This window comes from Delphinapterus leucas, chromosome 1, assembly GCF_059928025.1.
Source record: "Delphinapterus leucas isolate spDelLeu-1000000601 "Yukka" chromosome 1, BTC_Dleu_Yukka2, whole genome shotgun sequence".
NCBI lineage: Eukaryota > Metazoa > Chordata > Mammalia > Artiodactyla > Monodontidae > Delphinapterus > Delphinapterus leucas.
In genome coordinates this window covers 73,045,696-73,060,190 of record NC_143129.1, presented here as the reverse complement: position 1 = coordinate 73,060,190, position 14,495 = coordinate 73,045,696, and the positions used below count along the sequence as shown (strand labels likewise).

Below are 14,495 nucleotides of genomic sequence, written 5' to 3'. Positions count from 1 at the left end.
AAGCCCTGGTCTGGGAATCTGGCAACTGTAAATATATCACTTTACGTAGATGGATGGGTGGGTTGGTGGATGAATGACTGGGTAGATGATAGATGGATGGATAGACAAACATTTCCGTAAGATGTGAGTTCCTCACCAGCAACTCTCCGGCTGGCTTACCCCATTCCCTCGGAGCAGCCCTACCGTGGGCTCAGGCTGACTTTGCTGTGGTCTCCAACTGGGGCCTGACAGAAGGGCCAGGATCTAGGGAGGAAATGCTTTCTCTCTCGGGTAAGGCCTCTGGACATGGGCAGCTTTACCACCAACATCATCCACCAAAGCCTTTTTTTTCTTAAACTTTATTTTATTTTTTTATTTTTTATTTTTTTGCGGTACGCGGGCCTCTCACTGCTGTGGCCTCTCCCGTTGCGGAGCACAGGCTCCGGACGCGCAGGCTCAGCGGCCATGGCTCACGGGCCCAGCCGCTCCGCGGCATGTGGGATCTTCCCGGACCGGGTCACGAACCCACGTCCCCTGCATCGGCAGGCAGACCCCCAACCACTGCGCCACCAGGGAAGCCCCACCAAAGCCTTTTTGAACCCTGGACATACCATCTCCCTGCCTCTAAACCCTGCTGCTGCCTCCAAGCCTGACAGGCACTTGCACTTGCTCAGGAGAATTTGACCCAAACAGCCCCAAGACAAAGTGAAGTCATTGGATATTTGTTATTTGAAATAGTCTAAGTGGAGGAAGCTGCTAGCAGGGTGGGCGTGGAAGCCACGCACCGTGTAAGCAGCACAGGGATTGACTGGGGAGCGTGGAGGGGCAGCGTGTCTGTGCAAAAGGACTCACCAGGCAGCAGCTGCTCCCTATATGGGGGTGGGAGTGGACAGGGCGGGGACAGTGTGGTGACATGATGTGCTTGTCTTCCCATGTCATTCTTGGGTTCTGCCCTCCATCCCTAAACTCAGGAGACACCCATTCAGGTTTTTTTCCACTGTTCTGTCTCCCGTTTTGTGTAATGTGGAGGAAAGGGCAAGTTGTGGGCAACAGGCACTGCACAGGGCCGGGCCGTGCATGGGGAGGGACAGCGGGTCTTCCCATCCTGCAAACACTTCCCTCAGGGGCCTCGTTTCAGAACCAGGCCCTTCTCCTGGAGGGGAAGCTGGGAAGGAAGGCTGGCTGAAGGTGAACATTCAGGATGAGGCAGAGGAGAGGATTATGGGGAGGGGAAAGATTGATTGATGGATTGTAAGCTTCTTAAGAAGTATAGGGTCAAGGTCACACTCAGCTTTGTATCTTCAACAGTGCCAACCACCAGACCACACGGAGGAGGACTAAGGAATGAACAGGTTCCCATATCTTGGTTAATGACTAGAAAAAAGCAGAACAGCGCAAGGAAGCTGGTGTGACAGTGGAAGAGACAGGAAGGGATCAATGCCCCCCAATTAAAGTGAGTGTAGGGGTCAGCTCATTCCAAATCTCTAACACCCCCTTTCCTGCCGCCACAAGGAAGCCCTCATTAGGAGGGGAGAGGAGCTGCCTGGGGCAGCTCAGCATGAGGGTATTTCTATGCAACGCAGATCTCATCTCCTTCCGGGGAAGGGATCTAACCCTGCCAGTCATATCAGTGCTAAACAAAAACGCACTGGGGGGGTGACTTTAAATTTCTTCTTTATTAAAAAAAAAGCATTTATTTCTGGGTTTCTAGAAAAACTTCTCTAACACATAAAACAGTTTTTCCATCCCCTTAGCACTTCTTTCTTGCCTCCTTCACTCCTGCTTCTGGTGCCAGCTGCCTGCAAGACCCAGATGAAGAAATCTTCTCAGATCGAGATGTGGGAGCTGGAGGGGGTTGAGGGTTTGAAGGAAGGTGGTTACTGGTCAAAAGGAGAAGTTCATTCGCACAAAAATATAAACCATGGAGGATGAGACCAGCACATACACATATGGATTGATCTACAATCCGTATAAAAAAAATAGACCCAAATTGTCATTTTACATTGGCAATATTATACAAAATAATATATATTTTTTAAACAACACACACCCACACACACACCCACACCCACACACACACACACACACACACAAGGTGCCAGTAGCCCCTCTGCACTTCTGCTTCTGGGGACAGGAGTGTCAGTAGGCAAAGATGACATGGTAGGTGACCTGGTGGCCATTGTCCCAGGCGTAGAGCAGGCGGTCCTTGGGGTTGTAGTCTATCTGGGTGGTGTAGGAATACTCATTCTCGAACAGCAGCCTGGGGATGATCTGCGTGTTGGTGTGGGTGTCAAAGGCGTAGGAGATGTTGGCATTGCGCTGGTTGTAGCTGTCCACGGCGTACAGCACCCCACAGATGACGAAGCAGTTGCCGTAGAAGTTCCGCCGGAGCCCCGTGCGCCACGTGGTCTCCTTGTGTGTGCTCAGGTCCACGGCGTTGAGCTTGCTCAGGACGATGACCTCCTGGCTGAAGCCCTCGTCGTCCAGGGCCGGGTAGATGAGCCACAGGCCATTCTCATCCACAGCAAAGTCCACGTCCGAGTGGCCCTGCCACCTCCAGGGCGTGGCCTCCTCGTAGGCCACGTCATGGAGCATGGCCCAGGCAGCCACATAGCGCTGCTTCAGGTCATACTTGATGATGTTGCGGGTGAAGGCCCGGTTGTAGTAGAAGGCACCATTGTACACCACGTGGCCCGTGCCGATCCAGCTGTAGGGGAGCTTGTAGGAATTGCTCCAGCGACCTGTGGGCAGTGAGAAGGCAGAAGGCTTGAGGGCAACGGTGCAGAGACAACCTGTCAGGCAGGGAGGGGGCAGCCCAGAGAGATGGGACGTGCCATTGGCTTGAGGTCTGGAGCCCACAGTTTGTGTCTTGGTTCTGCCACTTTCTAGTTCTGTATAGCATCCTCGTCTGTCATTTAGAAATAACGATTTCCACTCCCCTCGCTGAGCTGTTTCAAGGATCCAGAGGGCTAATGTACGTGAGCGTGGTTTGTAAACTGTCAAGGGCCATGGGAAAGGGAGGATGTATCACTACTGTTTTCTGGACCAGACTCCAGGTTGTCCCATGTCCCAGGGACTGGGAAGGAGGGGCAGGGCTGAGAGATGAGAGAGCAGAGAATGTGAGGGAGTGTGGAAGAGGGACATCCTGCTACCAGAGAAGGTCCTTTTACCATCAGAAGAAGGCGTTGCCCTTCTTGTCCACTGTCTCCACCCTAAGAGAGCTGGCCATGACTAAAACAGAGGACAGTGGGGAAGGAGGAGCCCCCCTAAGGTGGACCCATATCACGTACCTTGTTTGAAGTTCTCCAGGTTCCGGAACTCTACCAGGGTGTTGCCATAGTAATAATTGGTTACGTAAATCCGCTCATCTTTGGCCAGGGGGTCCTTCATCCAGGCCCCTTCGTTCCGCCCGTATGTGTTCTGCGTGGTTGGCCCCGTGATTGTGGAGAGGGTGTCCTTGCACCTTCCTGATGGAGGAGAGGTGGATGGAGAGGTTGGGATGATTGAAGAACGCCCCGCCCCTAAAACCCTTGCCGGCTCTGCCACCTGGAGTCTGAACTCCTCGGCAGGCTTCTACGGCCCTGTATAGCCAACCTGACGCCAGACATTTTCTCAGCATCGTCCCCTGCTATTCCCCTCATCTATCCTATATTCGACTCCTATGAAGCCATCTACTGTCACCATCCTGGGCCACTTTCACGCCACCATGCTTTGCTCTGGCTGTCCTCTTACTTCTCAATCCTACAAACTCATCCCTCAAGGAGCTAAGCTCCAATGCCCTTTTCTGACACCACATCCTCCTCTGAAAAACCATTCTAGCCTTTTACTGGATTCCATCCTGCTCCCATAGTACTGTGAATGTACCTCTCTTACAGGACATGTCATCTTATATCTCAGCAGTGTTTGTGCATATCTCTCCTGATTCAAAGCCACCCCCATCCAGAGCATAAGCCCCACGGAGCAGGGTCTGTGGCTTTCCTCTTTGTGTCCTCAGTCCTCAGAATACACAGTGTCTGGCAGGCCACAGGCACTGAGCAGATGTTCTGAAACTTGGATGAATACACGGCAGCATGAGAAGTGTGACCAGAGGAGAGGACTTTACAGGTATGACCAGGAACGTGGAGCTTCACCAGCCACTGAGCTACCCCAAGGGGCTTGGCCCAGGCCACCAGCAGAGACCAGCCCTGACTGTGCAGTGTACGTCACGTCCCTGAGGCCCACCTTCTGGGTCCTAGAGAGCTGTCCTCAAGCCTGTGCCTCTGTGGGTAGGATGCCAGGGCCCCCTTCTGGGAAATTGGAGGGGCCGGGGACCAAGTTCCCACATAAGGAGCTTACTCTGGCTGTAGGAGACTCCTTCAAAGGTCAAGTCTGCTTTAAGGGGACAGGAACTCTGCAATGCCATCCTGAGTGACTCTTTGGAGAGACCTGGTGCCCATGAGAGGCCCTAAAAGACCACTAGAACCACGCTGGGTTCTAAATCAAGTTGAAAGCCTGCTTGCATGCTTACTATGCAGTATTATTATTGAACACGGCCCTGAATGATCCTGAAATAACATGTGACTACAGAGAGCACGTGCTCTTTTTGTCTCTGCAATAGTGGGTTATGAAGGAGATGGGAAGAGGACAATGGAGGGGGCAGTGGGAGAAGCAGATTAATCCAGGCTTTACCACTTCCTCCTACTCTTCCTGGCAGCTGGGACCCGCAGAATACCCCCCCACTGCCATCAAGACTGGTGCACAGATGGGCGACGGTGATGAGAGTAACTTGTCCCTGACAGTCACATGGAACCAAAGAGTAAGGGGCTACAATTCAGGTTCAGGGTTCTCTAAACTCCAGGCCACGCCCACTTCCAAATTGTTGCAGTCTGCTCTATCCGTTCTGCTCCCCCATAGCAGTCTGAGCTGGCAGGACAGGGCAGGCGCTGTGCCCTTGGCCCCGGGCCTGGGGCAGCCAGGCGTCTGAAAGAAGGATAAACATTGTTTCTCAGGCAGGGCCCACAGTTGGGTGCAATTGGCAGGGCTCAGGCATCTCCGTGTGGGGTTTATTAGGTCCTGGTCCGACAGAGAGGAGAGGGTTTTGGCCTCTGTAAGACAAACAACAGAGCCTACCAGCCAAAGCCTCATTCCCCCACATCTGAGTTCATCTGCTCGAGACAATAAAATAGATGACTCTGGCTGAGCCCAGGCAACAGAGGTCTGATGGAAAATATCTCATTCCCTGGCGCTGAGCAGGGCCCTGGCTTGCCAGTGGAGAAGCTGTGCTTCCTTAGAACTGAGGTGAGCCCTAGCGTGCCATCCCCAGGGAGGGGCATTTTTATGTGCCCCCTTCCCCTGGAAAAGCCCAGTGAAGACATCAACTCCCTGTCTGAGAGGCAGCCCCCCACCCATGCCCAGAGCCCCACAAAGGGCTGTGCAAGGCCAGGGGTTTCTGCCATGGCTATGCCACCTCCCTGCCCAGATATGGAAACTGCAGATGAGCTCCTGGAAGCCAGGACTCATCTAACTTTTGATGTAACGCATTGCCCCAGGCAGCCCCCCCCAAATCCCTGCAGGGTCCTGTCTCAGCGCTAAGGCTCTGCAATGAGAGGCGCTTAATGTGAGGCTATAGAATGTGCCCCGGGTTTGCAGACAGAGGCCTGACATTGGTCTTCGCCCTGCTACTGACTCCAAAGTCTGTGTTTCTTTTAAAAGGTCACAAAGCTTTAATTTCTTCCACAGTAAAACGAGTATAATATATGCCCTACCTACTTGACAAGAGCGCCTGGAGAATGCACTCTGATGATGGTATGGTAGGCTGAATCATGGCTTCCAAAGGTAACCAGGTCCTAATCCCTGGAACCTGTGAAGGTGACCTTATATGGCAAAAGAGACGATGTTGCGATAGGGGGACTATCTTGTATTATCCAGGTGGGTCCTAACTGCAATCACAAGTATCCTCATGACAGGGAGGCAGAGGGAGATTTGACTACAGAAGAGGAGGCAACCTGATGATGGAAGTGATGAGGCCACAAGCCAAGGAATGCTGGCAGCCACCTGAAGCTAGAAAAGGCCAAGAAATGGACTATCTCTTGGAGTTTCGGGAAGGAACCAGCCTTCTGACACCTTGACTTTAGTCCTATAAGACTCACTTCAGCCTTCAGGCCTCCAGAACTGTTAGAGAATAAATTTCTATTGTTTAAGCCATTAAGTTTGTGGTAATTTGTTACAGGAGGCATAGGAAACTAATACAGATGGAGTCAGCTTCTGGCATCTTTATTTCTGTAGGAAGAGGGGAGTCCCAGCTTACAGCTTCAAAGTCCTGATACCCAGGACCTCAGGCTGTATCTCCACATGCCCTCAGAGCAAATGCCGGCAGCCTACAGGGTGGTCCAGCACAGGCAGGAACAGTGGGACAGACAAGTGTGGTTTTGAGAGCATTTGAAGACAGGTTCAAGGGAGATCAGTAAACCATGAGGCCCAGACCCAGGTCTGAGAATCTGGGGCCATTCAGATGCTCCCACCCTTGGCAGCAAACTGTCAGCCTTGGAGAGAAGATGCAGCCTGTCTACTCCTCTTCAAGGGTAATGAGAGAAGGGAGGGAGATAGTTCGAAGGCACTGAAGAGAAAAGAGAGTGCTGCCTGCAACTCATCTTAGAAGTGTTCCCCCGAAGCATGGTGACGGGGAACACCTCCTAAGCCGTCTCTATGTATTAACTCATTTAGTCATCGATAGTCCTGGGAGACAGTTGGCCCTGCATCAAAGGTCCCCGGGGTCTGAAAAGTAGGGGCTCTTCCTCTCGGCATATAAACCTGCTCAAATCTTGCCATCTAACGCAAAGAAATCAGCAAACAAGAGGCTCCCGTGCCCTCTGGGGCTCTCCAGTGTTCACGCAGCAGGCCTCTCCTGCAGGGTGCAGGGGAGCCCACACACTCCTCAACTCCTCCCCTGATGGCCGCCTTAAATGCTTACACCCTGTCCATCAGGGATGCTCTCTGGTCTTTTTATTCTAGTCAAGCCTGTCTTTTGTCTGAAACCCCCGCCCACCTCCCCCCACCTCCCTCGCTCACTGGGCTTTCACACCCCACTCTCCTGGTCCCCGCTCACCCCCTGGTCATACTGCCTCTGGCTGGTTCTCTTTTCTGCCCACCTTTCAGATGTTATCCCTTAGAGCCCCACTTTTAGCCCCTTATCTTCTTGTTCTTCCTGTGTTCCCTGGGCCCACTCAGCTCTTATACAGCCCGGCGTTTGTTTCTGAGCACCAGACATCCAACACCTACTAGACATTTCTCTCCTGTGTGTCCTCCTGATTCCTCAGACTTAATGGATTAAAAATGGAATTCATCTGGGGGCTTCCCTGGTGGCGCAGTGGTTGAGAGTCCGCCTGCTGATGCAGGGGACGCGGGTTCGTGCCCCGGTCCGGGAAGATCCCACATGCCGCGGAGCGGCTGGGCCCGTGAGCCATGGCCGCTGAGCCTGCGCGTCCGGAGCCTGTGCTCCGCAACGGGAGAGGCCCCAACAGTGAGAGGCCCGCGTACCGCAAAAAAAAAAAAAAAAAAAAAAAATGGAATTCATCTGCTTCAATTCACAGCCTGTTCCTCCTGTACTTCCTGTCCTGGAGAAAGGCATGGCACACCGTTAACCAAGCCACGAGCCTTGTGGTCCTCCCTGATGTCCCCCTCTCTTCCACCGCACACCCATTGGTTGCTGTCTCCCACCTCTTCATCTCTCTGCCCTTTCCCTCCACCTCTGCAGCATTTGCTATGCCCAGTGAACACAGGTGGACCCACTTCACGTGGGAGTCCAGCGAGACTCAAAGTGAAGACAAGGCAGGTGTGTTGTCCCTATGACTGAGTAAGTGGGGCCCGACAGCCCCAGAGGCCACAATTTCCATTTGAACAGAACTTGTTTTGAACGCAGAAAGAAGGCAGTCGTATTCTAAGAAGCATAAATAACCAAATAACCCTATCATATTCTTTCTTACTTGTGTTATTTCCTCATATTAGCCAACAACTCATGCTGAAAATGACATAGAAAAGGGAAAGATAGGGCAACTCACAGTCCCTTTTCTTTTTAGTCTTCCTTACTCAGTAAGGCAAAAGTAGGGAGTGTACAAAAGCTGGTGAATTAAGAAGTGAAACAGAAACAGATGAGTTAAGTTTTGTGTAAGTGTTTCCACTGGTCTGCTAGGCACAAAATGCATACGAATATAGGAGCCGTGAAATACCAACTGTCATTTTGGTGGATTCCACATGAGTTAAATAATCTGACCTTTGCATTGAAAGCTGGCAGTGCACAATATGATAAAATTCATGCTATTCAAGTTTTCCTTTTTTTTCTTTTTGCGGTACACGGGCCTCTCACCGCTGTGGCCGCGCAGGCCCAGCAGCCACGGCCCACGGGCCTAGCCGCCCCGCGGCACGCGGGATCCTCCCAGACCAGGGCACGAACCCGCGTCCCCCGCGTCGGCAGGCGGACTCCCAACCACTGCGCCACCAGGGAAGCCCTCAAGTTTTTAATATTCCTTTACTTACAATCGCATGAAATCCAAAGGAAAAAACCAAGTGAGAGAGAGAGAGGCCAGAGAAGAAAGGAAACAGCTTTATACTGACTACCTTCAATGGCACTTTTCTCCTGCTCTTTGAACGAGGGGCTCTATGTTCTCATTTTGCCCTGGGCTCTACAAAATGCATAGCTGGCCCTGACCAAACTGGTTCACTCCTGGGGCTCTTGCGGCTCTGGTCCTTCTCACTGCAGTGCTACCTTCCTTCCTGGCTGTTTTTTCCTCATCCCTCAAGACAGCTAGGTCAGCTTCTTTTTTCAGAAGAGAGTGTCTCTGACCCCAAAGCACCCATGCATTCACTCACCACCCTGAGTTGAAACGGTGTTTATGTGTCTCATATACAAGCTTGTGGCAACTCCAGGTCAGGGATGCTGCCTCACCTGCCTTTGCACGACCAACACCTACAGAACCTGCGCATCACCAGCACCCAGTACTTTCCTTAAATTGACAGATCTGAATGTCGTCCCCCGGCTTAGAACCTTCTGTACCACTTTTAGATATAAGTCCCAACGTCCCATTCCCTTCATCAGCAGGCTTCTCTCCCGTATGTTGCCCTGTGAATGCCAGGGCGATGGGCGTTCTTTAATCCCCCTGACCTCCCACCCCCCATGCCCGCACAGGCTCATGCGGTCAGCTCTGCCCTGGGGACCACACTCAGAAATGGAGCTCCACCCTCAGAACCAAAGACAGTCTCCACTGGACTGCATACCTTGCCGCTTGCCAGCCCTGGCCACTTTAGTCGCCCGTATCCCCCTCACGGTGACCCCTCTGCAGATGTAACCAGAGCTCACCCCCTTTCACAGCCAGCACGGCGTGGGGCTGAGTGAATTAGGAGTGGACGCTTCATCCTTGCAGAGAGGCACAGACTTTATTCCTTATCCATTTACAAGGAACGTCTCCACTTTCTCGCCTTGTTTCTAGGGCCAGCGGCCTCTGTGTTCTGACTGAAGTTTCTCGTGGTTTCAGGGGGCTGGTGAGGTGCCCCAACAAAGAGACTGAGAGCAGAGTGTGTCTGTGGAGTTGGGGGTTGGGAAAGCTGCCTGTCAAGTGACTCAGGGCAGCCAACTGGGACACTTCTTGGTCCCGAGGCTGGGTGCCGTGGAGGATCTGGCTAGCCCTGCCCCTGTCCGTGTCAGCACCAGGCTGCCTCGGACCAGGCCCGCTGACATGTGGCAGGCCGGCTGGCTGTCTCGTGCCCACAGCCTGTGGCTGGCCAGGCCTCGGGGATTGTTAAGGTGGTATACTTTGTGAAGGAGACAGTCTTTAGCCAATCATATGGCCTAGGTTCGACCATGAGGCAGGCTCTCTGGTAGTGCTGTCGTCCTGACTGTCCTCTTTGTCTGCTCCTTTCCACTCCCAACCCCCACCCCAAAGCAGCCTCTTCTAAAACGTGCAGCAGGAGTTGCAGTCCTTAAAGTACGGGACTCTGCAAAGCCTTGGCAACGTGGCACGTGTCCTCTTCGTCTGCAGTAGGCTGAGCAGACCTCTCCCAGACACTGAGGATGGTGACCGCTCCTGTCCCGTCCCTTCCCTTCCCGAGCCCCGGCTCCCGTCACTGACGGCATTTTTCCTCTCCTGTCCTAGAGCTACTATGCTTTGGCCAAAAGTTAATTCCAATTTGCTTGTTTTGGGAATTTCTGAGAGTTTGACAATTCCCCTGAGGAAAATGGTGGACCTTTTAGGGTATTACAAAACCAGGTTTAGAAACCATGGGATAAGATATTCCTTTCAAAAGCAGCCCCATTTAAAAGCACTCAGACAGCTCAAAGTCAAAATTGCCAGGCTCAGTAAACAGCAAGCAACCTTTCACAGGCAACAAATCAGTGGCCTGTGCTGGTTTCAGCCAAATGATTTTTATTTAAATGATGACCACGTGTAGTCCTACTCGGCCAGGCACAGGCAGGCAGGAGGTCTGCAGAGAAGGTTCCAGAAAAGAACTCCCATCCACACTAACAGCAGCCTGAGAGAAGCACCTGACAGTGATACATGATTAAAAGTGATTCCTGAAAAAACTTGCCAAGACTCCACATTGCCTAAACAGCCACCCTTCTCTCTGTGCCACCCCCTCTTTTCATCCCTTGGTATTTGAAGAAGCCCTTATATCTGTGTCCACGTCCCTGTGTTTTTTTTCTACAGTAGACATAAAAGGAAAGAACTTCAGCTCTTTTGAAAAATCCTACAGGCCAGTCTTTAAGCAGAAGCTTACATCCTCTGTGTAAGACAGATGAATGGATAAAGAAGATGTGGTACGTATAGACAATGGAATATTACTCAGCCACTAAAAAGAATGAAATAATGCTATCTGCAGCAACACGGATGAACCTGGAGATTATCATGCTAAGTGAAATAGTGAAATAAGTCAGACAGAGAAAGACAAATATCATTTGATATCGCTTATATGCGGAATCTAAAAAAAAAAAAAGGATACGAATGAACTTATTTACAAAATAGAAACAGACTCACAGAGAATGAACTTATGGTTATCAGGGCGGAAGGTTGTGGGGAGGGATAAATTGGGAGTTTGGGATTGACGTGTACACACTGCTCTATTTAAAATAGATAACCATATATGACAAACCCTCAGCCAACGTTGTCCTCAATGGTGAAAAACTGAAAGCATGTCCACTAAGATCAGAAACAAGACAAGGCTGCCCACTCTCACCACTCTTATTCAACATAGTTTTGGAAGTTTTAGCCACAGCAATCAGAGAAGAAAAGGAAATAAAAGGAATCCATATCGGAAAAGAAGAAGTAAAGCTGTCACTGTTTGCAGATGACATGATACTATACATAGAGAATCCTAAAGATGCTACCAGAAAACTATTAGAGCTTATCAATGAATTTGGTAAAGTAGCAGGAGACAAAATTAATGCACAGAAATATCTGGCATTCCTATACACTAATGATGAAAAATCTGAAAGTGAAATCAAGAAAACACTCCCATTTACCACTGCAACATAAAGAATAAAATATCAAGGAATAAACCTACCTAAGGAGACAAAAGACCTGTATGCAGAAAATTATAAGACATTGATGAAAGAAATTAAAGATGATACAAATAGATGGAGAGATATACCATGTTCTTGGATGGGAAGAATCAACATTGTGAAAAGGACTCTACTACCCAGAGCAATCTACAGATTCAATGCAATCCCTATCAAACTACCACTGGCATTTTTCACAGAACTAGAACAAAAAACTTCACAATTTGTATGGAAACACAAAAGACCCCGAATAGCCAAAGCAATCTTGAGAAAGAAAAACAGAGCTGGAGGAATCAGCCTCCTGGACTTCAGACTATACTACAAAGCTACAGTAATCAAGGCAGTATGGTACTGGCACAAAAACAGACATACAGATCAATGGAACAGGATAGAAAGCCCAGAGATAAACCCACGCACATATGGGCACCTTATCTTTGATAAAGGAGGCAGGAATGTACAGTGGAGAAAGGACAGCCTCTTCAATAAGTGGTGCTGGGAAAACTGGACAGGTACATGTAAAAGTATGAGATTAGATCACTCCCTAACACCATACACAAAAATAAGCTCAAAATGGATTAAAGACCTAAATGTAAGGCCAGAAACTATCAAACTCTTAGAGGAAAATATAGGCAGAACACTCTATGCCATAAATCACAGCAAGATCCTTTTTGACCCACCTCCTAGAGAAATGGAAATAAAAACAGAAATAAACAAATGGGACCTAATGAAACTTCAAAGCTTTTGCACAGCAAAGGAAACCATAAACAAGACCAAAAGATAACCCTCAGAATGGGAGAAAATATTTGCAAATGAAGCAACTGACAAAGGATTAATCTCTAAAACTTACAAGCAGGTCATGCAGCTCAATAACAAAAAAACAAACAACCCAATCCAAAAATGGGCAGAAGACCTAAATAGACATTTCTCCAAAGAAGATATACAGATTACCAACAAACACATGAAAGAATGCTCAACATCATTAATCATTAGAAAAATGCAAATCAAAACTACAATGAGGGCTTCCCTGGTGGCACAGTGGTTGAGAGTCCACCTGCCGATGCAGGGGACGTGGGTTCATGCCCCGGTCCAGGAAGATCCCACATGCCGTGGAGCGGCTGGGCCCGTGAGCCATGGCCGCTGAGTCTGCGCGTCCAGAGCCTGTGCTCCGCAATGGGAGAGGCCACAACAGTGAGAGGCCCGTGTACCGCAAAAAAAAACACACACAAAAAAAACCTACAATGAGATATCATCTCACACCGGTCAGAATGGCCATCATCAAAAAATCTAGAAACAATAAATGCTGGAGAGGGTGTGGAGAAAAGGGAACCCTCTTGCACTGCTGGTGGGAATGTGAATTGGTACAGCCACTATGGAGAACAGTATGGAGGTTCCTTAAAAAACTACAAATAGAACTACCGTATGACCCAGCAATCCCACTACTGGGCATATACCCTGAGAAAACCATAATTCAAAAGGAGTCATGTACCAAAATGTTCATTGCAGCTCTATTTACAATAGCCAGGGGATGGAAGCAACCTAAGTGTCCATCATCGGATGAATGGATAAAGAAGATGTGGCACATATATACAATGGAATATTACTCAGCCATAAAAAGAAACAAAATGGAGTTATTTGTAGTGAGGTGGATGGACCTAGAGTCTGTCATCCAGAGTGAAGTAAGTCAGAAAGAGAAAGACAAATACCGTATGCTAACACATATACATGGAATCTAAGAAAACAAAAATGTCATGAAGAACCTAGGGGTAAGACAGGAATAAAGACACAGACCTACTAGAGACTGGACTTAAGGATATGGGGAGGGGGAAGTGTAAGCTGTGACAAAGTGAGAGAGTGGCATGGACATATATACACTACCAAATGTAAAATAGATAGCTAGTGGGAAGCAGCTGCATAGCACAGGGAGATCAGCTCGGTGCTTTGTGACCACCTAGAGGGGTGGGATAGGGAGGGTGGGAGGGAGGGAGATGCAAGAGGGAAGAGATATGGGAACATACGTAAATGTATAACTGATTCACTTTGTTATAAAGCAGAAACTAACACACCATTGTAAAGCCATTATACTCCAATAAAGATGTAAAAAATAATAATAATAAATAAATAAATAAAATAGATAACCAACAAGGACCTACAGTATAGCAGAGGGAACTCTGCTCAATATCCTGTAATAACCTAAATGGGAAAAGAATCTGAAAAAGAATAGATACATGTATATGTATAACGAAATAACTTTGCTGTACACCCGAAACTAACCCAACATTGTTAATCAACTATAGTCCAATATAAAATAAAAATTAAAAAGAAAAAGAACCCCAGCTCTTCTGAAAAATCTTACAGGCCAGTCTTTAAGCAGAAGCTTACATCCTCTGTGACAATGTTATTCTGGTTGAACAGAATATTGAACAACAAGAGAAAATGTATCCCTGTCTCCCATTCCTACCACTAGGCAAATAGCGGCTAGGACACAGGGTTTCTCCTGTCTGGGCATCAGCATCTCAGTCAGGCTAAGGGAGGGGGTGGCGTCCTAAGAACCCCAGAAAGGTGCATGTCGGGAATTACACCAGAAAAGCCCACTGGTGGCAACACCCAGGGTAGGCAGGTGGATTGTGGAGACAGTGGAGAATTCCACCCCTGGCTAGGAAGTCGCCAAGGGAAGAGGCTTCCAGGCTGGCAAACACCATCGCTGAGGACATACAAGGTGTGCAGATGTACCCGTAGCCTGTCTTCACTGTTAGTATTCTATCCACCTGTGGAGGGATGGTGGCGGGCAGCTAAGTTTCTGGAGGAACCATCCCTCCTACCCAATTGGTGGTGCTATGGGGGCCCCCCTGGGAGCTCATTCCCATGGCAGAAGAGGAGATGGAGTGCTGGGCCCATGAGCATGGTCAAGGATGCACAGAACCAGTTTGGAACTGGGAACCTCTGCTCAGACCCTGGGGCATTCTACAGAAATTGAGCAGGACCCGTAGCTTCA

At 49.4% G+C, this 14,495-nt stretch overlaps 1 protein-coding gene across 1 annotated transcript in view; it reads right to left on the bottom strand.

Moving 5' to 3' along the window:
• Positions 1–831: 831 nt before the first annotated feature.
• Positions 832–14,495, bottom strand: part of OLFML2B (olfactomedin like 2B) — a 42,199-nt gene continuing 28,535 nt past the window's right edge. The window contains exons 7-8 of the mRNA XM_022565552.2: positions 3,270–3,446; positions 832–2,720 (exon numbers count right to left, since the gene is read on the bottom strand). Of these exons, the coding sequence (XP_022421260.2) occupies positions 2,119–2,720; positions 3,270–3,446 (779 nt within the window). The 3' untranslated portion in view covers positions 832–2,118. The remainder of the gene's footprint in view (positions 2,721–3,269; positions 3,447–14,495) is intronic.